General features: G+C 42.8%; 1 protein-coding gene across 2 annotated transcripts in view; it reads right to left on the reverse strand.

Annotated features, from left to right (window-relative positions):
- Window positions 1-767: 767 nt before the first annotated feature.
- The window catches only part of SLCO4A1 (solute carrier organic anion transporter family member 4A1), a 46297-nt gene continuing 20025 nt past the window's right edge, over window positions 768-27039 (reverse strand). The window contains exons 3-14 of one of the 2 annotated variants that reach the window (XM_043495653.1): window positions 23678-24609; window positions 21726-21816; window positions 19016-19137; window positions 17759-17870; window positions 10657-10811; window positions 9616-9811; window positions 8840-9002; window positions 7309-7481; window positions 6769-6833; window positions 5825-5973; window positions 1416-3989; window positions 768-1217 (exon numbers count right to left, since the gene is read on the reverse strand). In XM_043495653.1, the coding sequence (XP_043351588.1) occupies window positions 3840-3989; window positions 5825-5973; window positions 6769-6833; window positions 7309-7481; window positions 8840-9002; window positions 9616-9811; window positions 10657-10811; window positions 17759-17870; window positions 19016-19137; window positions 21726-21816; window positions 23678-24476 (2175 nt within the window). In that variant the 5' untranslated portion in view covers window positions 24477-24609 and the 3' untranslated portion in view covers window positions 768-1217; window positions 1416-3839. Of the gene's footprint in view, window positions 1218-1415; window positions 5974-6768; window positions 6834-7308; window positions 7482-8839; window positions 9003-9615; window positions 9812-10656; window positions 10812-17758; window positions 17871-19015; window positions 19138-21725; window positions 21817-23677; window positions 24610-27039 lie in introns of both variants that reach the window. The other variant, XM_043495654.1, reaches the window with a different exon arrangement.

Consider the following 27039-nt stretch of genomic DNA (forward strand, 5'->3'; position numbering starts at 1 on the left):
AGTGTTCTTTTTTCCCAAAGGTACTAGACAGATGGAAGAAGTCTAGTGGCAGAATGGACTTTCTTTGAAACAGAATCAGATAGCTCCTCTTAGGTGTCTGCTTACTCTGAGCCTGGTCCGATGCCCAATGAAGTCAACAGGAGGCTTTCCATTGTCTTCAATCTGTGTTGGATCACATTCCCTAACCCCACCCATTCCCTGACTCCCACTTGTGTAACCTTCCTCCATGAACAACGAGGAGTCCTTGTGGCTCCTTAGAGACTAACAAATTTATTTGGGCATAAGCTTTCGTGGGCTAAAACCCACTTCATCAGATGCATGGAGTGGAAAATACAGTATCCATGCATCCATGCATCTGATGAAGTGGGTTTTAGCCCCCGAAAGTTTATGCCCAAATAAATTTGTTAGTCTCTAAGGTGCCACAAGAACTCCTCGTTGTTTTTGCTGATACAGACTGACATGGCTACCACTCTGAAACCTTCCTCCATAAGTGCAGGAAGAAAGGGATAGTAGTTAAAAAGAGAACCAAAGCTGTGGTGTATCAAAACTTCAATCATGATCCAAAGAGCTAACGGGCACTAAAAAGTATTGTGTCCAGAGGATTGCTTAGCACCTCAGTTCTCACTGGTTTCATTGACAGCTGAAGGTGTCTATGCCCCAACTTTTCCAGTTGTGACTATATTATAGCTCTGGATAAGCTAATTCATTCTGTTTGCCTCAAAAACACCATTCAGAATGAAATGAAGCTGATCAAGTCACACACAAAGGACCTGTCAAATATTGCTTATATTTCTGTGACATCATAGGAATACAATACTTCACATGAGATGAGGAAATGTCCTTTCAAATACCATGGGCACGTACATACTTTTTTATATACAAATGTTACCCTAAGAGGAACAGGGTTGTTTTTTTTTTGCAATTTAATTAAAATCAAGGATTTTCAAGACCACATCAACATAATAAAACACCACTATTCTTTTGCTCTTGAAATGATAAATTCAAATAAATTTCATTTTATAAACACTAGTAAAGCATGTCATATATATAAACACTTCTAACCTCGTAAGTACAATATGCACAAATATTTCCCCAGAATAATGTCATACAACTCACCAGGCTACTGCTTTTACCCAAAGTGTTGGAATGTGTTTATTGTTTATAGTGTACTGGAGTGGCAGACTCCTGTAGATAGTGGTTGTCTTGCTTATAGGTGCCTGAGAAAACTATTCGCAAAAAGAAAAGGAGTACTTGTGGCACCTTAGAGACTAACAAATTTATTAGACATAAGCTTTCGTGAGCTGAGCTGTAGCTCACGAAAGCTTATGCTCTAATAAATTTGTTAGTCTCTAAGGTGCCACAAGTACTCCTTTTCTTTTTGCGAATACAGACTAACACGGCTGCTACTCTGAAACCTGAGAAAACTGTTGACGGTCATGAAGAACCATTTACTATTGGTCAGGGTTAATCTCTTTGGGCCTAGTCACACCCCTTAAATCATCACCGGGGTGTGTAAAATGGGGAGTAGGTGTCAAGCAGCAGAGAGGGGGAAGCCACACCCAAAATACTGCAAGGGCTCTGTATGCACCAGTGCATAGGGGTTTATTCTGGGAAGGCAGTATCAATAGGTCCATGACTACCCAGAGCTACTGACCAGGGATGCCTTCCAGAATGTCAACGTTCAGCAGTAGTTACCATGCTACGACACCAGAGACGTTGCAACATTTCCCAGGATAGGTGTACATGGCATTTTGGAGTGAGCCTTTCATCCCAGGTCAATGGCTCTAAAAGTTGTGGTATGGACAGTGCTTTGAACTTGCAGCTCGGGCTGAAGCTGCGGCTGGGGGATTCAGAGCCCAAGCTCCAGCCCCTGCCACAACTTCAATCTGTTGTTTACTATACAGCTATTTTTAGAGCAATAGTGCGACTAGCCTGAGTCTGAGAGGCTTGCTCCAAAATGCTGTGTAGACATCCCTAGACACTGAGATGTGTCAACGGTTGGGAAATATGGGCCTTTTAATGGCTGCTGCTGCATAGTAAATCCATGGCTTTGGTGGAAGAGGATTCACGGATGGCAGAGGAACTCTTATTCAAAGCTCATTCCCAGTGAGTGTCAAGGAAAGAACGAATATTTTACTTCAGCCCCATATCTTCACCACAGCATCACCCTCGGTAGAATGGGAAACACCAGGCATGGGATATGGCTGTGTTTAATGGTGTTGGCTGTGCTCCGGAATGTTTGGTCCTTTGCCAAAAAACTATAAACAGCTTTTCAACCTTCTTCACTCTTTTACAAAAACATAAATATAAAAAAAATACGAAGTAGCTATAAATCTTTCTAAATATTTTGTACTGAACATTACATGTTGATTAAACAGCTTGTTAGTGGTTGTCCTATAATTCTTCACTACAGTTTTGTGCAGGATAAGGATTTCAGGGACCTGCATCTTCAGAGAGGCCTCAGTCCAAGTGCTGAATTTCTACCCGCAATTTTTGCTTGTACAACTATTTGAAGAGCCAAATAATAAGATTTTGTTACCTGCCTAATTTCGTGGGTGTGGGTGAGACAACCACCCATAAATCTGGCCATCAGATGCTGGCCATCCATTGCTTGTCCTTGTCAACAACATACGGTTAATACTGCAGTGCATATTTAAAGGACATTTTTGAAAATGTGGCCAATTTATTTGCAAACAATGGATCTGATCATCATCTGGTGCAAATCAGTGTAGCTTCATTGAAATCAACAGAGCTATGTCTATTTCCACCAGCTAGGAATCTGGTTGATTTCTTCATTAGCTTCATACAATAAAGTCTGTTGCTGTGTTAGGTTTCTCTTCCAACGAGCAGTGTGAGAAAAATTAAATTAGTTTGGATTTTTCTGTGTACTTAAAAACAATGTCTTTACAGAGCAGAACAAACAAAACATTGCACAGATCCATATCTTATATGTTTCTGTGTCAAACAGCACAATAGCTCAAAGACAAGAAATAGTCCGACTGCCTTTACAGGTCATTACAAAATGTGTTCATCTTAAAACAATGGAAGAAAACCAGATTGTAACTATACTGCAAATCTTGGGACTGGAATTAGGAAACCAGAGGTGGCGACAGAAAAAGGCTGGGGTAGTGAGTTAAAAATAGCCAGTGATGTTCAAGTTTCAACAGTGTGTTGTATGTGATCTACTGATGAACTTCCCAGGTAATCCGTGATCTCAAACCACTGCAAAGTATTATGAACAATCACAATTAAATGTTCTATATGAATGAACTGAACAGAGAGAGAATAGAGCATGCATTATGAGCAATGCTGTATGTGCTACAGCAACAAAAAAGACACTGTTTTTGTTCCTTGCTTTGCCTATGGTAGCAGATTGTCAACATGAGTATAGGCAGTTGATCAGACCTAAAAAGTATGAACACAAGTGTTTTGCTACTGATGGCTCTATGATGTATGTGTTACATGCCAGATTCTCAGCAGAAGTGAATGGAGCCAGTTTACACCAGCTCAGAATTTGGTCCCACAGTGGTACTCTGGCTTCTTTATTGTGGTTCAGGTTTGTTACAGAAGTGCTATAAAGCTACCAGTGAGTAAAATAAGTGTCAGGCATCAATGCACAGATCCTCATATGGCATCAATGTATGTATCCTCTCATGTGCTTCTGCCCTTCAGAAAATGATACTCCAAACCAGAACTTACTTCATATATCCTTCTTTAAATAGAAAAACAAAAGGGTAAAGCAATAGTAATAATAATAGTAATCATAAAACAGGAACAAAACAATATTTTGACATGGTATTTCTGAGATTGGGAGAAAGTCTATTGCAGTATTTATAGTGCTATTCAGCAGCTTGGGTCTGGAGAGAAGATTTGTTCTCCTGGAGGACACAGTTCCCATTTTCTGATGCATTTGAGCTCCCTGGTAGGGATTCTGGGGGAGGCGGTTTGTAAAGTAAACAGGCCAGCAGAAAGAAGACTATTCCAACCACCTGTAATCATCAAGACATCTCCTGTTACTGTTAGAGCCACTTTTAATACCAAACACGACTCTAACTTATTTAAAAACCCAGGGCCAGAGCCTCAACTGATGTAAATCAGTATAGCAACCGTGAAGACAGTGGTGTTGCTGGTGCCAATGGAACTATGCTAATTAACAGTGGCAGAATAGCTCCCTCCAGGCTTCCCAGATCCAGATTAAAAGAGCTTGAACACGTTACGAGGAAGTCGTAAGCACAATTTGACATGCAGGTGACCTGTGCAGGAGGATTTGGCTGGATTATAAAGACAAGGAAGAGATTAGCTGGGAAAATAGATTAGTATGTGGCTCTGGGAATATGCTCCAGTTGATTATGAGCAGGTGTGCATGCCTACTTTTTCGGAATATGCACAAAACCTCAGTGAGCAGCCAGTTAGTCTGCAGAGTTCCCTTGAATGTAGAGGCAGCAAAGCAAGACTGCACAAGGGTGAGACCCTAAAACCTTATTTTAGAAGCTCTTGCTACCATGTGAGTAGTGCTTAGCATGATGCAAATTACAAATAAAAGTTCATAAAAGTACACACACAATTTATGATCATAGTTTTTAGACCGACACTGTACTATGCTGTGCGGGGTGGTGACTATCATACCCATTAGCATTATGGAGGGGGATTCATCCAGATCAAACAATCCTTGATGATGATGAAGATCACATATAAACTTCACACATGGCCCCCCACTGTCATCTTTCTAACAGACTGACCCCAAACCCTCCATTTAAACCATTGCAGCTTCAGGAAAGGTTCTGGAGCTGAACTTTGCAGTCATGGCCTATCATCACATAGCATCAAACCCTGCATGTAAAAAGGACCGTGGCTAGAACTGTGCCATTATTTTGGAAACAAACTGGGTTTTCTTGCAGCTGGGATTTGTTTTTAAATGAAGAACATTTTGGATTTGTGGGGGGGGGAGGCAGGTCAGCTCTTTACCTAGTTCTTGACAATTATGTATGATTCCCTTCTAAAGTTCCCAACTTGCGAGATTTTGACTACATCAAGGGGCAATACCTTGGCTTCGAAGGCCTCATTGTCACCAGTAGGTATGTTTGCTGAGTAGCTGGGGGAAGACTGGATTGGGGAGTGTACAACGCTGCATGCCCAGGAACTCCATGTGGCAGGGGCTAGATTCTCCGATCACCTGACTCCATGACAGTACTGCACTGGGATCTTAGTGGGATGCTCCAGCCATTTAAAAGACCTGGAACCAAACTGCACTGAACTACATGGATTTAGAGCAGCTGAGGATCTGACCTACGGTATTTTGCTGTGTATACTAGCATTGCTACACACATGCCTTCTCATCACAGCTGCTGATCCCTATTGTGACCTGCAAGCTAAGTGAGTTAAAACAATGCTTTCTGACCATAAATATTGAACCATTCGCCCTCTCGACATTTTTGAGCAGTGATCAGAGAATAACTATTTACTTGTCTCTACAGCATGAGCAGCGTGACCTGAGACACACTAGCTAACGGACCGCATTTATATACTCAACTCCACTTCTGGAGTGAGTGATTTTAATAAAATGTGGGTTTTATGGAGTTTTTCCTCTAAAATTTTAGAGGAAAAACATTTAGCTTGGAAAATAATATGGAGTCAGGAAAATGACGGTACCCACAAGCTGAGTTTTCACAGCAAAGTTGCGTGAAGATAGGATTCGTGTTGTGATCAGAACAGCATAACAGAGGTTTCCAAAATTCTGCCACAGTTGGCACTGCTCATCTAACCAGTCATAAGCAAAAAAGCACAGGCTAGGAGATGTGAAAGTGAAAGAGTAACTGGTCATCACCTTGTAGACAATTCCAGCAACCAGAGTGTATCGGCTCATGGCGGAGTTCTGGTAAACGTAGCAAGAACCTTGTTCTCCACACTGGTCCTGCCACACCAGACATGATAGATCAATCATCGAGCCAAAGGCAATAGGACCGGGGATGCCTCCTGTGTGAAGACAGAATGGAACATCAATTGATATAACTTCTATCTATTATCCTCAAGGTAGCCCAAAGCACTTTTGAAACAATGTGTCAGGTTTAGCAGGTACAGTGACTGAGTAAGCTAACACTGCAACCTGTATGGCTGGAATTTCCAAAAGAGCCTAATGGAGTTAGGCACCCAAACCATACTGGATTTCAGCAGGAGTTGGGTGACTAATGCCCATCAGCTCCTTTGAAAACCACAGCCTATGAACTCAGCAATGATTTATGTACTTAGGACCCATTTTCTTTTTGGAATGAGCAGTTGCCCACTGCTATTGTTTACTCCTTTGGAAACATGTTATGGGAGTTTTAGTTTTCCCTCCAACAGTCAGCTTACATGGTTAACAAGAGATCTCACTTCAGCATATGATACTTGTAAGCATTCAAATCTGCATCCCCACCAGGACCTCAAGGAACTTTTGGTGTCTTGGCACCTTAATTTACTAAACTCAAGCTAATGGTATTGTATGAAGCTTTGCTGTTCTGTATTAAGTTATCTCTAGAGCTGGGTGAGCTATTCACAGTGAACAATGTAGCTGCAAAATTTAACTTTTTTTTTCCTGTTTGCAAATTACATGCAAACAGGATTGGATGTTTATGAATAGTATGGTATGTGAGAGAAAACATCCTCCACTCAAACATCACATGCCCCCATTCCTCTTCCCTTAAACTATCTGTATTTGGCCCACAGACACGCCTATGATAAGTGTTTTACAAATACAATAGGAAAAACATACACATTCACACCATACTATACCTAGAGTTCTTACTACAATCCACTGGATTCCTAATGCAAATGATTTCTGTCTGTCGGAGACACACCTGGAGCACACAAAGTTAGAATTTTAAAATGTTGACATGAAGTAGTAGCAGCTCACCAGCACCAAAGAGAAGAGCCTCTCCACACCCCATAGTACCATCAACCAGTATACTCTGATGATAAAGGGATATATTTTCAGCCAGAATGAGGCTCAGTCTCCCTTCTTGTGGACATAATGTGCACCAGCAAAATTTGTGTCCACACTTTTTGGAATTGTGAGGGAAAATCTGGATATTTGCACATCTAACTACTTCACTGAGGGCACAAAAGAGCTACATACAGGCACAAACGCTCAGATTGTGCTCACAATTGGACTGAATGGAGAATCACGCTCGATATCTTCAACACACTGAAAACTGGGCCATTTTCATCAGGCCCTGTACCACAATTGCTAGGATAAAATGAAAAAATTTGTGTTCAATTACTTCCTGCTGAAATGGGGGCTTTGTACGGTAAAGAGAAGGTTCCGCTGCTTACCGTAGAGTTGCGGTCAGCGCAGGAATACTGCATAGGAATGTAAAGAAAATCACAAAAAACATGAAAACCAGAAGGACAGTCCTTCTCTCACAGGAGGAAGTGCATTTCCCTGCTATCGCTTGGGCAGAACCAGTAGGATCATTTTCCAGGATACAGCTACACTCATGGTAAACCTGGGAAACAAACACCTTGTCAATTTCCCAAAGAGACAACGTTTCTATAGTCATAATCTGGGCCAATACTAGAATTGTACATGGTAAATCCCTACAGATCTGTTGTTTTTGCAGCTGGGTTTTGCTCCTGGAGCAGAATAAGGCAACCATAGCAGGGCCAAGAATTTGGCCTTTTGTCAGTTTCCAGTGCAGATATTATCAGGTCGGGTTGTAATGAACTTCACAAGACTGCTCTGAACTCTGGAAACATTAGTTATTGCATGGTGTGAACACCCTCACACACACTGTCCCCTCTGCACAAAATATTAACAGGGGATTAAGAGCCCACAATGGGACAAACTTTGCTCTGAGAATGGGAATTATGTGCACACAATGGGACAAATTCAGTTCCCAGTTATACCCGTGTAAATTCAGAGTTCAGATCAGTTATCAACAAATATAGGTTTGAAATTAGATGAAGTTTTTTGACCATCAGAGGAATGAAGTTCTGGCACAGCCTTCCAAGGGGACCAGTGGGGGCAAAAAACTTAACTAGTTTCAAGACTGAGCTTGATACATTTATGGAGGGGACGGTATGATGAGACTGCCTACAATGGCATGTGGCCCATCTGCAACTGTTAGTAGCAAATATCTCCAATGGCCAGAGATGGGACACCATATGGACTACAGTGAATTCTTTCCCATGTGTCTCCTGGTGGGTCTCACCAACCTGTTCAGGGGCTAACTGATCACCATATTTGGGGTCAGGAAGGAATTTCCCGCAGGTCAGATTGGCAGATACCATTCCTCTGCAGCGTGGGAGCATGGGGCACAGGCTGGTTTGAACTAGAGTAAATGGTGGATTCTCTGTTCTTTAAATCATGATGTGAAGGCTTCAGTAACTCAGCCAGAGGTTGGGGGTCTATTACAGGCTGGGGGTGGGGGGAAGTTCCGTGGCCTGAGATGTGCAGGAAGTCAGGCTAGATGATCATGATGGTTCCTTCTGGCCACAAAATCTATGAATCTATGAGTTATGCAGGATTTACATCAGTGCAGCTGAGAGCAGAATCTGACCTATTGCATGGAGTCTAGGCCCTTAAGTAATAACATTTGGAATTTCAAACTCCAAAATGGAGCAGCAGGACTAGGTCAGTGCTGAGCAGCAGAAGCATACGCCGAGTACTAGCATCTCAGTTGGTGCTCAACACTCACGAATCCTACGTATTCACAGGGGGTCCTTCTACAGTTTATATCTGCTTTGAAGCAAAGCTCAAAACCTGAATAAACTTAATGTTACTTCATTAAGGCTGGCCAGAATTTAGGAAGGCATATGTTCTAACTAATGTTCTTTGCGAACCCCGGGGTTCTTCAAACCATACCTTCTTGCCACTATCGAGGAATGATTTTTTTTTGCACCCTGCATGGCAGGCAGAGTAATACATGATGTCATCGCTTCCGCAGACTGGACTGTAGAGCTCCCTTAGACAATCACATTCGGTATTGCACGCTGCTGTCAGGTTTAAGCTGCTTTTCACTAAGATGCTAAAGGAAACAGTGGATTAGTCAACAGATGTTCCTTTAACAGTATCTTCCAGGGCTGGGTGGGGTGGAATAAGGGCTTGTCTACCTTATCCGCTGAATTGACGGGCAGCAATCGATCCAGTGGGGATCAATTTAACGTTTCTAGTCTAGACGCGATAAATTGACCGCTGAGCGCTCTCCCGTCAACTCCTGTACTCCACCAGAGCAAGAGGCGCAGATGGAGTCGACAGAGGAGCATCAGCTGTTGACTCACCGCAGTGAAGATACTGTGGTGAGTAGATCTAAGTATGTCAATTTCAGCTACGTTATTCACGTAGCTGAAGTTGTGTAACTTAGATCAATCCACCCCCACCCCCAGTGACCAGACCTAAAAGGAGAAGGAGGGCACAGTGGTGTATGACAGGGCATGCTAAGGTAGTGGGATGCTGGAAGGTGCTAGGCTGAGTGTAGTCATACACTTGGAATATGCCTATAAGGTTGGCCTTGCAACCATGCAGCAACATTTTTCTGTAGTGCATTAATATTAACCTCAGTGTTGATGACTCAAGTTTATCCTTGTGTTTCTGTACCATCACAACACACGCCTGACGGGAACTGTGATCATTATTATTACCTTCGGTCATACATCTGCGTTACTCCCGCCATAGGCATGTTAGGGCAGTGAATGAAAAATATGAAAACAGCCAGTAGACTTGTCACGGTGCAAAGTAAACACAACTTGATGATTCCTGAACAGCGAAGCTTAAACTTATTTACGAAGAATCCTCCCAGGAATGTGCCTCCTCCCCCAGCTGGCACGACAAGATAACCTAGAGGGAAAAACCATAAATGTCTATCTGTCTGAATAAATACACTACAGAGTTGGCACAATTTTAATTTCTTCTGTGCCACTGGCCTAGGGTTGTTTCTTGATGGGAATTTATAGGACTTGAAAAGAAAAGAAAAGAAAAGAAAAGAAAAGAAAAGAAAAGAAAAGAAAAGAAAAGAAACATTCTGCCCTCTGTAGCAGCTCTGAAAGCCTAGTCCCAAATCTAAGAAAATAAGGAAATAGTTTCTGCATATAGTGCAGTTCTGCCCTGAAAAATGACTCTCCAAGAATAGCATTATTGTATCCCACTGAATTCAGATAAAATTTGCTCAGTTTACCAATTTAAATGTATAAACATAAACATATATATATATTCTAATTGGCTGGCCTGCAAACTCAGCCTGGGATCTGAGAGTGAAGCTGGGTTCTTTCCAGCTGTATGGTTACCACTAATACAGGTTCTGCATGTTCATGCTCTCCTCATTTGCACTTGAGTAATACTTATATACCACTATTGACAGTTCTCTTGATGGTGCACAAATAGGAACAAGCCCCAGCTCACTCTGTGTTGATTTGGCAGGACCAACTGGTGTAAAAGTTGGAAAAACATTTCCCACTAAAGTTAGTAGATACACTGACTACACACAGGGTGCAGGTCTCCTGGGTCCAAAGGTGCCATTTATATCTAAGATTGCAGCCACATTTTACACACAGTATAATTATCGCATAGTGTCAGGATTGCATTTGACTCTGTGATAAAAGAGATCATCTCCTTGGTCATGAGATTTTACTATTTTTAGACAATATAAAATTTACATGGACATTATTGAAAATCTGTTTTCTTACCAAACAAGGTAGCAGCTTCGGAGGCACTTAAACCATACTGTGACTCAAGGAACTTGGGTCCAAAAGTAGACATTCCCGCAATGAGTGTGGCTTCAGTTGCTCCAGCTAAACAGAGGGAGATGAAGGTAGGATTCTTCAGAAGCAGCAATAATGATCTGTCGAGTCCAAGAGGCATATAGAAAAGACAAATATGATGCAATTGCGTAGGGTGGTGCACTTTTACTTCATTACTGTCTCTTTGAATCTAAGGGCTAGAGAAGCTCTTTAGGCTCATCCTTGCATAAGCTGCCCAGCTGCCCCATCTTTCATTGGAAGAAAAAGAAAAGAAAGAGTTGATGCAGCATGCTTCTCTCCTCAATGCTGATTCAGCCATGGCGCCAAGGAGCAGCACCCCTCTCTAACCACTCCCTCTCCACCTACTCAGGGTGGGGAATATAGGGTGAACATTGTTGGGTAGCATCCCCTGTCAGCAGTCTCCTCCATTGGAAGTGGAAAATCTCGAGTTTGTCCACTGAGTTTGATCAATGTTGTCAGTATTTTTTTCCACTTGCCTGTTCATGTAGAATGAGGATTTTCCAAATTGAATACCTGGATTGCACCTGCAGACTTTGCAAATGCATCTGTTGTGCCCACCTAGCTGATATTTACATAAGCAATCAGGGACAAGCATATGCAAAATGGGTGTCGCATATGCAATCATTGACATCATAGGTACAAAATAATGTGGGTCTTGCAGACACAAATGGTGGAATCACAAATTCTGTTGGCGCAATTTAGATGGTGAGTTTTGAAAATGTGGGGCTTGTCTCTGCAAGGTGTTGAGTGTCCTCAATTCCCATTCTGGACAATAAAATCTGAGGGTGCTCAGCACCTTTCAGAATTGGGTCAGAATTGAAGGACAACATATCAATAAATACCCTTTTAGATCCTGATTCTGCTAGCCGTTGAATGCACTCAGTTCTCATCATAGTTTATGGGAATTATACCAGTAAGCAGTGATCTTAATCTTTGTAACTGTAGCGAGGCGATTTGGTTCTCCGCTGCCCCGGAGAGGGACATGCCTCTCTGGATGCCAAAGTGGGCGGAGCCAGTGAACCCTGCGCCCACCCCTCAGAGGTCAAGGCGCAGGACCGGAAGTATAAAAGCTCGACCCCAGAGATCAGTTGAAACACAGCCACTGGAGAGGCCAGACGCATGTGGCGGAGCTCCCAGCCAGGAGATCAGGGTGATCTGCGGCCATCCCGAGGACTGGCCATTGCAGCCAATGCCTGATGCTAGCCTGAGCCCAAAGACGTTGCCAAGCTTGCCATTCGCCAGTTACCCCGAGGAGTCACCAAGCCAACCGAGCGCCAGTTACCCTGAGGAGCCCATGGTGTGTGATCCCTTGGAGGATGCCAGCTGGACCATCTAGAGGGGGAGGTAGGAAGTAGCCCGGAAGCAGCCGACCCTAGTCAGACTGCAACAGTGCCAGAGCCAATGTCAGTGTGCTGCAGACAGGAACCCCACTGACACAGCAGCGGGTCTTCTGCCGCTGCTAGGGCCCCGGGCTGGGACGCAGTGGAGTGGGTGGGCCTGCATCCCCCCTGCCACCCACCTCGCAGGTGGCTGTCTCCCCCTCTCCCAGGCCGCTCGGAGCCAGGAGGCTGGGCCTTGCTATTGAACTCTTTGCTCAGCCCCTGCCTGAGGGCCCTGAGCTACTCACTGTTTGTTGCCCTGCCCTGACCCACGGCCTGGGCCTTGCTATTGAACTCTTTGCTCAGGCAGGCTAGTTCCCCGACACACATGATAGAAGTAGCGAGGCAGGTTCCCTGCTGCCCCAGAGAGTGACAGCCCCGGCCAGACGTGCCTACAGTAATCGACCAGGTGATCGTGGTCAGGAAATAAAGCTGTGTCTCATACCAGCACTCCTGTGTGTCACACATTTACTATTTTACAACTCAAACCTAATAAGTTTCTTTCCTGCTCTAAGTACTTTCTTAAAGACCTTATTATCCTACTGTAAAGCAGCAATCAACACAGGCCAGACAAAGTGGGGCACAGTTTAAGTTTAACTAGTATGTTTAGCAAATACATTTTCCTTTTGACTAATTAGAATTTATTAGGAGAAAGCAGATATTCCAGACAATTTGCCATGTTCCATATTTATGCAGAAAGATGATCCAGTAGTGATCCTTCTGTTGGATACAGAAAAAGCCCCAGGCTTGCTTGATAGTCTCAGTTCTCCTCCTCTATCTGGGATATTGAATTAGGAAATCTACACTGCTTTACTGGGATTTCTTTTGTAACTGGCTTGAAATTCTGTCATGTAACTCTATTAGCCTACCCCAATTGCTCCCCTCTGAGGCTGTTATGTGTAATGAAAAGTCCTGCCCAAAGCAATTTGGAACAAACTGGTTATCTCTGGAATGACAGTGAGTGATGAGCTCTCTATTCGGACAGATGATGTGTGTGTGTGTGTGACAATTGCTTATTGCTTTGGAGAGAATGTGGAATGAGGGCAAATCTACTGCCATGCAACTAGATGTCACATGAGTAGAACTGGTCAAAACTTTTCTGATGGAACTCTTTTCTGTTGGAAAATGCTGATTAGATTAAATCAAAATGTGGGAGCGTATTGATCCTGTCAAAACTTTTGACGGAAATCAGGCAGGGAGGCAGGTGGGCCAGCTTCTATATGTTTCCCTGAGCAGCAGCCTTTCCATGCTACCTACTCCTCGGAAAGCTGGCTGCCCATAGAATTGGGCACCAGGGAGTTGGTTAGCCAGGAGCAAGCTGACAAATTCCATTTTGATTCTCCAGAAATGGAATTTTTCATCTCATGAAACATTTCAAATTATTCACTTTTCACCCTGAATTGAGATTTTTTCCCCCTAACAAACTGAAACATTTTCAGTGGGAGAGAAGTTCTGTTTTCTGGCCAGTTCTAATGTGGAGTCTCTGCATCACACATTCTGGGCAGTTAGATATTTATGAATTACTACCACTGTGCTGTATATGATGTCTTTACACCCAAACAACCAAGAAAGAAAGAAAGAAAAATGGTAAATTCCTACAATGTAATGTCATAGGACCCTATTGCGACCGTTCTCTCTAACTGTTAGAATCAGTTTAATTACTTTAATATCCTTCCAGGGATGACCTTTTTTTTTTTCCAATTATTTCCCTTACCTGTAACATGAAAGAAATTAATCTGCATGACTGCATTTTATTTGGAAGCGTAATGCCTAATCTCTTGACTAGAAAACATATAGCTGATTGCATATATTGTGCGATGGCTCCTATCTGCTATACTCAAGAGAAAATACAGCAGTAGGACAGTAGTTATTCTATCACAGGAGAGGCATTTTTTCCTGCAGAGTGAAGGTGTATGGGTCAGATCCTCAACTCGTGTAAATCAAAGTAGCTCCAGTAACACCATCAGAGGATCTGCCCCCACTTCTATTGCTAACACATGTAGGGACTGATCCTGAGAGGTAGTGACCAATACACAGGCCACTGAAATCAATGGGAATCTTTCCATTGATATGAATGGGCTTTGGATCCAGAGCAGCAGCTGTACAACTCCTGAGAAGTCCTGGATGCCCTCAAATCTTGAATTCACTGGGAGCTGAGGAAACTCATCATCTCGCAGGGATAAGGCCTGCTATATATTAAGGTCTGATCCTGCAACCCTTACCCATATGGGTAGCCCTTACTCATGCAAATAGTCCTGTTGACTTCACTGAGACCATGAGCAGGATCAACTCACCTGTGCACAATGGGGACAATGGGTTGTCATAGCATTCACAGTCTAGTTACATTTTAATAGGTCAATAACATGCTACTTAAAAACTCTACACTTATGTTTACCTCATCTTGGTGCATGTGGCATGGGGATTTTTTCATCTTTTGAAAGGATTATTGTTAAAAAGCACCAAATGAAAAGCAATGAACTTCCTCCCTTTTCAAAGCGAAAACAGTGTTAAAGTTGTGATGCAAACCAACACTTCTTCCCTGCAGGTAATCCAAAGGCAGGAATATAATATTGACCTCAGCTCTTTTTTTGGAGAACAGTGCATTGTGCATGCCTATCAATGAGCAATGCTCATAAAACAGATGTTTATCAATTTTGTATGAAACTCCCCTTCTCTGATCAGCCCCAGCAAACTATTTATCAAGCGTGACTCTTGTATATTCTGTTTGAATCTCTATTGGATTGACACCAGTGGACTTTTTCATGTGCACTACCAAAGTGGAATATGCAATAGAAATCTGCAGAGGGAAGTAGAAAAAAAATGCTACTTTTATCCAGCCTTTCTGAACCAGGAATCAAGCCGCAATTCACTGATCGACTGTTTCATTGTATTGGCTTCATTCCTGGTTGTTGCTGGCTGCGAAAATAGCATCATTTTTTAAGCAGTACATGCTTTCTCAGGAGCAAAATCAGGCTACTTGGACCATTCCATGTATCTCAATGGAACCATCTTACTCTACAGAACACAAGTAAATGTGCCAGAGTCCCACCCCTAATTAACATAAAACTGGAATGGTGCTCCTATAAAATTAAAAGAAAAGGAGTACTTGTGGCACCTTAGAGACTAACAAATTTATTTGAGCATAAGCTTTCGTGAGCTACAGTTTACTTCATTGGATGCTCACAAAAGCTTATGCTCAAATAAATTTGTTAGTCTCTAAGGTGCCACAAGTACTCCTTTTCTTTTTGTGAATACAGACTAACAGAGCTGCTTCTCTGAAACCTATAAAACTAAGCTGCCTTTTGCCCTTGTAACTGACACATCAGCCCATTCATCCAAAGCTGCCTCGTTTACAGATGTGATCCATTCCTCTCGAACAACTTCCCTTCAGGGCATTCCTCTTCTCTCAAACCAAACCAGCAAACACAGAAGCATGTAAAGTTGGGGTTGTTTTTTTTAATAAAAGGGACAATTGACTCATTTTTTAAGATGCATAAAAATACATTCAGATCTAGACTGGCTCTTACTTTATATGATCTGGTTTGCCCACCTCTAATTATTTGCCATCTGTTCTTAGAGAACTAGACACATTAAGGAATGTTCAAGGCAAATGAACTGATCCTGCAGCCCTCACTCAGGCAAAGCTCCCCTGAGGTCGATCAGAGTTTTGTTTCAGTGAGGCTTGCAGAGTGTGAAGCATTGAAGTTTAGATACAGCTCCCTTAACATTATTTAAATGCAGTTTTTGAATTTAATTTCCGTGTGGTGAGTCATGACCTCCAAAAATGGCACTCAGTCAAGAATTTCATTTAATAACAAGGTGGAAATAGGTTCAATGCAATATTCTTCACAAAACATACTTAACCCCTGACGAACTGCTTTGGTGTTGCCCTGTGTGAATAGTTGCTTAGAGTCAATCAAAGTTGGCTATTGTATGAGTTAAATTCTCCTGTGCATCTCTGTTTCAATTCTCCTTTTCATGTGCAGAGGAAGTTAATGATTCTAAAATTCACAAATCACCCTTAGCAACAGGATTATGGTTCTGCAGCAGCTATTATTTTTGTTTGTGTGGGTACAACCTGTCAACTGTAGTTGTATCTAAGAATGATACTTGGAGAGTTTGAGGAAAGTAAACATATAGTTGCTGGTGTTATACTTAGCTTCTACAAAAAAGTGCATCACAACTAACACAGAGCATTTCTCCAAGATCCAACTCCTGTACATTCAGTTAAAACAGAACTTCAAACATTATGTGCAATAGCATCATCCAGTAACTCCCAAACATTGCCAGTTGGTATCATGTAGCTTCACTACATGATCCTTTCTGTCTCCCACACTCCTCCAGTTAAATGCTAACTGAAAACAGCACAGAGAAATTCTGACTCTTGGAAGTAAGGTGTTACATGTATCTTATTTCGGTCAATTGTTCATTTATATTTCCTGCTTTATGTTTCCAGAAAATAACTCTCAATTAAATTGAATTTTGGCTTGTGTGTGTGGCTACGTTTACACTATGAGCTAGGGGTATGAGTCTCTCATCAAGCTATTGTGAATGTAAATAGCAATGTAGCTGCGGTAACATGGGTAGTGACAGATGAGGTGGCCATGGCTATTTTGCATAAAGAGAGAACAGAAGAAAAAACACAAAGAAGCTGGTTGGCATAGGAGAGGAAAATGGAACAAAATAGAAAGGAAACAGAGATAAAACTAGGACAACAGGAAATAGATTCAAAATAGAGGTAGTGTATTAGACTTGCTATGAGACAGGAAAAGAAACAAAGATGAAAATTAAAGGGACATATGAGGAAGCCAACACGGGACTAAAATAAGAGGAAAATAAGAAAAGCTCAGAGAGACAAAGATGAGGCAACACTGGACAATACACAAGTGAGCAGTGATACAGAGTGAGCAGTTTATAAGCAATAATACCAATTTAAAGGGAAGAATCAAACAATAGTGCTAGTGCATATAGTTTAGATCCGTGTTTCTCAAATGTTTTGGTACCAGGGACCAGCTTGCTGCCTTCCTAAACTGTGTCAGGGAGATCTCAAGGACGAGTGCCGGTCCACGTACCAATCATTGAGAAACACTGGTTTAGACTACAGTGGTGAATGGTATTAAGCCATGTCCTGTAAAACCCACCATGTTGCATGTCCTGGACAGTACATGGTTCTCTGTGGGCACAAAATTGTGCTTATGAAAACAATCTTACAGGTAACAGTTGCTGTAGCACACTGTGAAGCTGTGTGCACTGGACCATCGTTGAACTGGGTTTTATTTCAAAGGCTGAAACAGTTCCATGAATGTAAACTGTCCCCATGTCATCTATGGAGCTGCATTTGGTGACTAAAGTTCCTACATTTATTCCTGGCTCTACCATTGAATCTGTAAAATGGGGTTGATGATACCTATCTGTACAGGAGCATTATAGTATTAACATTTGTAAAGTGCTTTGGGAACAATTGGCTTGATCTTGAAAGATGCATAGTGTCATCAACTCAAGCTCATTTCAGTAGCATCCTACAGGATCAAGCCCCAGGTATTGCAAAGTATTTCAATTATTATTGTAGAAAGCCAGATGAAATTGCGGCCGTTCCCCTAATTTTGGTAAGAGCTTTCTGAATGTCATGCACATACAAAGGTTCTCACCGTGGAAGATCTTTAAGTGTTTTCCCAAAGTCAGGATCTGATGCCGTTTCATGGCTCCCATCTTTCAGCTGATGAGCCTCGGAGACTCTCATAATGATGTAGCGCTGGGATCCTGAAAACATTGATGAAGGAAAGAGAAACTATATGAGAGGAGGGCTTATGTGCCACACAAGTAGCAAATTCATGAGGGGAAAAAAGCACCATAGTATAAACCTGATGCTAATATGACTCAGCAAGTCAGAAAATGCTCAACAAAAATGTTTCCACATAAAAGAGGATTTTTTTCCTGCAAAATTTTTTCCATTGGACATTTTTGTGTAAATGTTTTACCACTTCACAACCAGCCCAACAAAGAACAGTTGGGTGCCCAAATCTCTTTGAAAGTTAATGGGAGTTGGGTGCTTGACTCCAATTTGTGCCTTTGAAGCCCTCCGTCTCTCCAACCCCTTTGTCTCACATTTATCCCCACTTTCCCGCTACTTGTTCATAAGAAGCATAAAGGGGCGGAACAGAGAAAGCAACAAAACACTGGGAAGACAGGTGGCTGTGAAATGGAAGGTGTGAAATCAATGTATAAATTACACTTTAAAATACAAGAACTTTTTGCCCAGCCTATTGTTTCCTCATTCATTGGCATTCATCCAGAAGGGCAACATTTAATCTGGCAGATCTCAAAATAGGAGGAGACAGCGCGTAGGAGTTAATGACAATCAAAGTATTATGCACATCTGCAGGACAGACAGAAAATGTCACTTTATTTCAAGTGTTCAGCAAATGAGAACAAAAGACAAAAGACAGAGATGGAGGGGAGGACAACAAAAGAGAAGCAAACAAAAGACCTTAATGGGGAACAAAATACATGGGTGAAATTGTATCCTGTTCCTTCCCCATGTACAGGCAGATATGTATAGCATGCAAGCTGAGGATAACTGCCTGAATGCAAGTGTTAGTGGCATAAAGGGCAGGATAAATAGCAGGCTGATAGTAACAAAACAAAGAAACAGGGTTCTGCCCCACTGGAGTAATTAACATCTAATGATGAAGTTCTTTCCACTCCAACCTAAAGCAGCCAATTTGCACGGCCTCCTCTATAGACTTATCAAATCTGTGACACTGAAATGAGAAACAAGGTTTGTATCCCAGCAGCAGCACAGCTCAGGCAATAGCTTCACTGAAATACGGGCTAATGAGAAATGGCAGCCATCCTCCATTAAGAAGATCTGCCTGAAGTTATTCAGGATTTCATTCTTTTTATACCTGGCAGCTGGCGAGGGTAACCCAGAATGGGAATGGCAGTGAGAAGGGCGGCAGCTCCAGCACCCAGAAATCCTATCCACCAGGCCCCAACCCAGAGAGTATTATCTGGAGTTAGATCAATTCTGTAAAAGAAGAAAGGGGGGAAAGGCAGTTACCTAACTGGGACTGAACATGAGAGGCTTCACCCTAACACTGGCATGGATCAGGAGTAGCAGGTGAAATCAGCAAAGTAAAACTGGCACAAGGCAGAGGGCAATTTGCCCCTAAATATATTTTCAAAAAAGAAAAGGAGGACTTGTGGCACCTTAGAGACTAACAAATTTATTTGAGCATAAGTTTCGTGAGCTACAGCTCACTTCATCCTTACTCAGCTTGCGCTTCTCATTGAGGTGGAGTACCGGAGTCGACAGGAGAGTGCTCAGCTGTTGATTTATCGCGTCTAGACTAGACGCGACAAATCGACCCCAGCTGGATCGGTTGCTGGATCAACCGATTCGCAAGTAGTGTAGACAAGCCCTCATTCACTACCAGCAGTGGAGTATCAGCTGAGTAGCCCCTGCTGTCCCTCACATGGCTGCAGTAACAATCTGGCCAAGGCTAAGCAGGGGAATTACAGGGCTTTATCCCCCATATTCCCCTGTACAGCTGAGTAAGGACTGTGGCAAGAAGATTGACATGTGGCTGGGTGTTCTCAGCTGGAGTCAGTGCTCAATAGCAGTGTGAAAAGTCCTATAAGCCCCTGGCATTCTCTTGTAAGTCAATCATAACAAAATCCAGTACAAAAGGCTGAACAAGATTGTGTATTCAGAACCCTCATCAAACTGTGCAATGGAACTCTGCCAAAGGTCTCTTTATTCTCAAATAAACTGCACAAATAATCCTTCTGAGCTAAAGGAAAATTCAAAGGCTGGCACAGGTGAGTTCCATCGGTGACACAACCCCTGGGGCTGCCGCTTCAAAGCTGCTCCAAGCTCAGATATTCCAAACACCTACGCGGTTTGCTAACAGTGTGTCTTAACACATGAGAGAAAGGCAGAGTAAGTTTAGGGCTTGGGTTTCATGACTGGAATCAAAGGGGAAGTTAAGTACTCCAGCGTTTTCCACCCCTTTCTGTATGTAACCAAAGAGCTGAAATCTGATCAATGGGCGTGGAAACAGCACAAAGCTTAGCTGAGAATATAACATCAGACGAACTCAAAAGGGCTCAGCATTTGAGGCCGGATTTGCAAGAGAGCCCAGCTCTTGTCTCGGCAGCTGAGCTGAATTCCAAATGTGCCCAGCACTCTATAGGTCCCATTGAGACCTATGGAGAACCCACCACTTTGGCAACAAGAGCTTCTGGGAGCACTTTCAGATTCTGAAAATCTGCCTGTTTCATTTAGGTGTCAAAATGGGAGCTGAGCTCTGTTGAAAATCTGGCTGCTTCTTTGGGTGCAAAACTGGGAGATGAAGGGTGCTGAAACTATTGCAACCAGGTCCCTAATGTGGTGTTCCAAAATTTGTGCATACAAGCAGGCTTCTGAATGAATACACAAGATATTTTTACACCTGGCTACCTACGCTCATGCTCAAATGTGAGCTTGCTACCATAAGCCACCCTACCATCTTGGCCACCAAAACTTGTCATTGGTACTTATATGGTCCCTGCTACTGTAGTATCTCAACTAGGGATAGGGATAGGGACCAGACAGAAAATATGAAAAAGCAGGATACTTTGGGGGGTGGGGGGGAATAGTTTCCAATGTAAGACAAAGCCACTAATATTGGGATGGTCCCGATAATATCTGGGCATTTGGTCACCCTAATCTCAGCACTTTATAATCTTTAATGTCTTTATCCTGACCACATCCCTGACAGATAGGGGAATACTATCATCTTCATTCCACAGGTGGGTAACTGAGGCACAAAGAGACTAAGTGACTTGCCCAAGGTCACACAGGAAGGCCATGGCAGAGCAGGCAATTGAATCCAGGTTTCCCAAGTTTTAGGCCAGCACCCTAACCACTGGACCATCCTTCCATTCAGACCCACAGCCCTATTGGTGACTATAACAGATCATTCATGACAATGAGACTGAAAACAAGAGTTGTTTAACACTGTATTTATCTCTGAGCACTCATCAGTTCTGGGTTCCATTTTTATTTCTATTTTTGTCACATGGGCCTGTGTTCAATAGCAGATCAATCTTTTGCTACAAGGCTTGTTGCTGAAAGAAATAACAACAAAATGATCCAGTCTACTAATCTACCAAATGTCACAGCAAAATAACAGGCCAGGCTTGCTCATACAACGCTTTTGCAAGGATCATTCATCTGCTGCAAGTGAAAAAGAAAAAAAAAAAACAAAGTAAACCGAAGGGTGACTGCAGGATCATTGTGAGGCATAGTGGAAAAAGTGACATGCTGCATACACAGGGGAACTCATTCAGGAAGTCCTCTTGCTCACCACAGCACAGCTACAGCACATGACAAACTACAAAGATGATGAATGTAGAAAAATAAGGTGTGTGAGTAATTCTTTTCCAATAATGAAAACCCATAATTCTGGCTTCAACCATACCCACACACAGCCCACTTACAAATTCACTGCTGGACAAAACCCCTTTGAAGACAATGGGTATTTTTCCATTTAAGTTGCTAAAGGTTTCATTTTTTTTAAAGGAACTGCACAGCATAAAGGAAAAGGAACAAGCTTATTTTTACCAACTTACTGTTTGCCTATTTCAGTATAAATATTTAGAAACATTCCTCCTACCAGATAACCTGCTGCGGGCCCAAGGATTGCAGCAGTGTAGAAAATAGCTGAAAGAGAAAACAATTAGTGTTACAGATTCCTTGGCATTTTACTGAAAACCCTGACTCTGCTCCTTCTTTAAGCTAGCCCTCAAATGAAACAGTGCAAAAAACCCCTAGGGTGACAGTAGGCACAGCCCTGGGCAAGGGAGTGGTATGAAAGTGCCAGGATCTTAAGTGCAGCCCTGGAAGGAAGTGTGCCTCACACAGGGCTGTAACCAGGGTGAGGTGAGCAGGACAGCTGCCTCGGGCGCAAAACCACAGGGGCAGAAAAATGGACCAGACAAATGCTGAAAAAAAAGTGGCAGCAAATATGCTTGCTCATCCTGGGCGCTAAAATGGGGAGTTACAGCTCTGGACTCACACACACAGCTCTGGTGTCTCAGCTTCCTTCCGCTGTGGGGTAACTGTCAGTGGCTGTGGAGGCTATGGACTGCAGCCAGCAAAGATCCTCCTTCATTTTGCAAGGCGGGATTCTGGATTGTAGGGGGCAGAAAAGCCTGGCTGGCTGTAGTTTACAGCAGGTTCACCCAGCTGTGCCATGTAACATTTAAATGAAAATATATTCATTGTTGGGTGGTAAAAAGAATAACAAGACACCCCCCCCTTCTCAATCAGAGAAGACAGTAATTTCCTGCACGTCTTTACTAGGGGCAAATCACGACACTCCCCACACTGTCTCCACAAGTAGAGGGACTGACCTATGGCTCTGCCTCCTTCCTGACCCTCCCTCCCCACATGCTGCAGCAAGGCAGTAATCAGGCCCACAGATCTGGATTCGGATGGACTTGCATGGGCGTATAGTCCAAGTTACATCTTTTCCATTTATTCCTCCCATGGTTGTGACATAGGCAGATGGACAATCATGTATTTGGCACTAGTCCAAGTACCCTTGGAGGCAATGCACGTGCATGTGTTTGTAAGACGGGAGCCTAAATTTGTTTCAGCAGAAAAACTACTATGTAATTTGGAGTCAACTTTTTTTATTATTTACCAGTCAAGGGCTCGATCCTGTTAGCACGGACTCCTGGGCATAATGCTCACTACTGTGAATACTCCTGTCGCCTCACTACTGACCGTGGTAAGCAACGGGCATGGTAGTGACTGCAGGATTGGGGCCTACGTTTCGCTCTACCCCTCACTGCCATCAGAATATGACATGGACCACTGACCTGAACAGACCCTTGTGGACTCTTGTTATTTCTTCCTCTAGCTCCACAGCCCTCTGGTATTACAGCTCGGGCCCGTAGGTTTGATCCAAAGCCAACTGAAGTCTTTCAATTGACTCCAGATTAGGCCCTTAGTGAACATGTTCCCTATCACACCAATTTACATTAGAAGCCTTTTGCAGTTGCCATATGATTAGCCATGTGTAGAAGAGGATCGTTATTATTATCAATGCCCTTCTCATGTTGTAGCACTAAAGGGAGAAATGTGATCTTGAGGATAGCATGCTTTGGGGAAGGACAAAGAACCAGTGGATTGTGTTCTAAGTGTAGAAGCTGAGGTTGGCCCTTTAAATTCATATACTTGGTCAGATGTCAGAGCTCTGCAATGTTCCGACATATATGGCGGGGGCGGGGGAAATGAACCTGGAGATTTAAAGTAATGCATCTAGTTGCTGTAATATTCAGGCAACTCAAAACATTCATCTTGCCTGTAAATAACTGGAGAGAAAGCTCAAAATCTTCCAGCCTGTTGCTTCTCCTCTCCTATTTTCATCTCTTCTGATATTTGGAACAAATTACTTGGATTACACTTGGTGAGCTCTTCCAGCACTTTACATTCAGGGCCAACATATTTGATTTCTCTGCAGCCAATATGACTGAAGAGAACAGAAGGCTCTTCCTCAGTAGGCTACTTGACTTACCAATATACACAGGGGAGTAGTTAGACTTGACATTTTCATCTAAATAGGTCACTCCAAGAGTGTAGAGTGGTGTTGCTCCAATACCATGCAGGAACTGCCCAAGCATGAAGACAAATCTGTAGTTTGAGAGGATCGAGATGCTTTCCGCACACTGCATGCTCTGGTTGGAAGAGCACATGCCGGTCTCTTCTGAGAAGTGTACTTCATACTGGCTAGTGGTGAAATGAGGCAACGCAAAGACAATGGAGCCTACTCCCATAATGAGCACTCCCCATCCCAGCCACCGTGGTTTATGCCCATTGCCCCCAAAGTAACTGACAAACGTCAAGCAGACACATGCTGCTATGTCATAAGAGCTTGCAATCAGTCCGCTCTGGTAGCTGTGCAGCTCAAAGCGCCGTTCTATTGAGGTGATGACTGTATTAATGAAGCCATTCACTATCATCCCTTGCAAAAAAGAAGCCACACAGAGGAATAACAAGATCCCCTTAGGTGTGTTGAAGAACTGTAAACAAGCAGGCGTGAAAGCCCCCCACCCACACTCAAGTTTGTCTCCTTCAGAGGAGACATATTTAACTCCTTTATTGCACTGACTTTTCTTTTCGGATGCTGTATCACAGAGAGGTTTCACACAAGAATCTGAAGGGCTGTTTGTGTTGGAATATAAAGTATCATTGCTCAGTGGTGTGTTACAAGGCTCCTTTAAGCTGTTCTCAACTGGACTGGATGCGCTGGGTACAATTAAATTCTGGGGGGGACGGAATTCATTTTCTCCTGTCAAATTATAAGACATTTCCATCAAAGCTTGTTTGGCTGTTTCTGGCTGAGGATCTTTTACACGGTGCAGTTACGATTTGGCTCCCAGTGTGTTGCAATTTATGGCCAGTTGTAAGCAGGCAGAGGGTGAATGTCAGGTTCCGGACCACTTCATTCTGTTGCAAGAACATCAGAAGCAGTTAGCAAACGTGCATGTCAAGCAGTTTACCATTCTCACTGATTTCTGTACCAAACCTTCATTTCTGAACCAATTCTCCCTCCAAGTTTAGCAAAACACTCAAGCTGCAGTGAGGACTTTGGATTTACCCAAAGCCTAATCCTGCTAATGGATTGAAATATGCAGAGTCACCTTGAAAAAGGAATAAGAAAACCCACTGTACATTAAATGATAGTCACGGGCAACATAACATTCTTACAAAAGCAAGGGGATTCTAAGTTAATTCAGCAGCAATGTCTCCCTGTTCCCTTATTACTACAACAGTTTATGCTGAAAGTGTATCTCAGTGTGTCTCATGCCAGGGGATACTGGGACAAATTCTCTTCTCAGATACACATGTGCAACTTCCATGGAATCTGAGGGCAGAATGCAGCTGTTAGTCATTCTGACAATGTTTAGCGCAGATGCAGGAAGGTATAGAACCAAACTCAGTCTGTTTTGTCCACCTTGGGCTCTTGGCTGTCCTGCGGACTCTGGTCCTGGCCAGACAGGACAGGACTGAGTGGCCTCCCTCTGAGCAGGTGTGCGAAGGACCGTTACAGGGGGCAGCACACTAAAGTTTTGCCTATGGGCACCAGATGGTCTTGAGCAGTCTATGGTTGCAATTTAAGGTAAAGCAATAGTGGTTCCTATTTGGGACCTTGGGAAGGGTGGCAGTCCAATAATGGAGGGTTAGGCTTAGGTTTCCTCAGGTTAGTGTCATATCTATTGAAGACAAATATGGTTTCCAGGCCAGTGGTGTGTCTTATTGGGGCACCTCTGCAGTGGCTCAGAATCACAGGACGGGATTCTACTCAGTGTAAATCTGAATTAATTCCATTGGCTCGAGTTGAATTACTTTAAGGACTTTTCCACTTGGGGACACTCGGGAAAATGAATCTGAATTAACTAAAGGTGTGACTTTAAAGTGGATTAGTTAAACTGCATGAAACCTCTGTGTGGGTTCATTCAGAATTACAGTGGCCTTCCTTCAGTTTAGTTTGAACAGAGGTTTCATGCAATTTTACCAATCCGCTTTAAAGCCATATATTTAGTTAATTCAGATTAATTTTCCTCAGTGTCCCTTGTGTAGACAAGCCCTAAATTGGCAACTGGTGTAAGCGAAATCAGCATCTGGCCCAAGTTGCTTACCCTTGATAGACAATGTACAGGGAAAGACCAGGGATGTAGCAAAGGCAGAGGGATTGCAAGGTGACAGGCAGCACGCATCTGATCATTTCCACCATTTGTACTTGTTTTAATGTGTAAAGACAGAATCACTCTTTAACCGTCTCTGGGGAGAGGAGCAGAGGTGTGGCAGTGAAGGAAAGTCCTTTTTGAAGAAGTGAGTCTGAGGTGGAAGAGGGCATATCATTTGAATAGCTGTAAACCACTGATTGCTGCAGTGGCCCTAAAGCAACGGCTTATCCTGGTAATCAATGCAGATGTGACCCCTGCATAACCCTCTTCTGTATTAAGAAACTTTTAACAATTGCTATGTGGAAACCATAAATTTCACATTGTAAAAAGTCCCATGTGCTCATTTTTGGATATGGTTTAATAACAGCTTGTAACTATCACAAGAACTTTCCACACTTGGATCAATTTTATTTTGGGCCCTGAGATCTATTTGCAATTATTCTGTAAAGTCCTCTCTATAGCTAATTAGACTGTACATGCCATTTTAAAGCCAGCCAGAGGGCACAGACAGCTGATTATAAACTGATTACTGATGTGGATTGCCTACTCTCAAAGAGGTTCTTACACCCAGTACTCTTGCTGGCTCCAGTTTCCCCGTAACTGGTTGTGAAATAAACTGGTTGAACTATAATATATGGAGACAGTGAGAAGCCCCATTGAATATTAGTGTTAAATAACGTAGAAAATAAGATATTTTAATTTTTTAGGGCAGGATATTTTCAAAGCATCCATATTTCACATTCAATCCCTGCATGTCAGGCTGTTGATGAACCTGTGACGTGCTGCCAACACTTGCACAAGAAGTTCCAATAAAAATGTTTCCCTTTAGACTGCAAAAAACCTCATGTACCAACAGTGCCATGGGCTTGTAGAGAGCAGGGGTGAAGGAGAAGAGGAAACTGTTTGTTTGTTTTCCCTTTAAAACAAAAACACTTTCTGATCATCTGAACCCGGGGGAAAGCAGCTGCACTCAGCAAACCAATTAGCATTAAGCTGCATTTTGCTGGAAACACTTATAGATTATTTCTTTATATATATATATATATATATATATATATATATATATATATATATACATTGATTGCACTGGCTTGGTATAGATTCACAGCTGTGTGTGTCTGGGTGTGTGAGAATTTGACACCCAGAAAGCCACTGGGACCAACTTATGTGCAAAGTAGGTGTTTGTGGC

The sequence above is a fragment of the Dermochelys coriacea genome, chromosome 13 (genome assembly GCF_009764565.3).
Source record: "Dermochelys coriacea isolate rDerCor1 chromosome 13, rDerCor1.pri.v4, whole genome shotgun sequence".
In the NCBI taxonomy this organism is placed as follows: Eukaryota; Metazoa; Chordata; order Testudines; family Dermochelyidae; genus Dermochelys; species Dermochelys coriacea.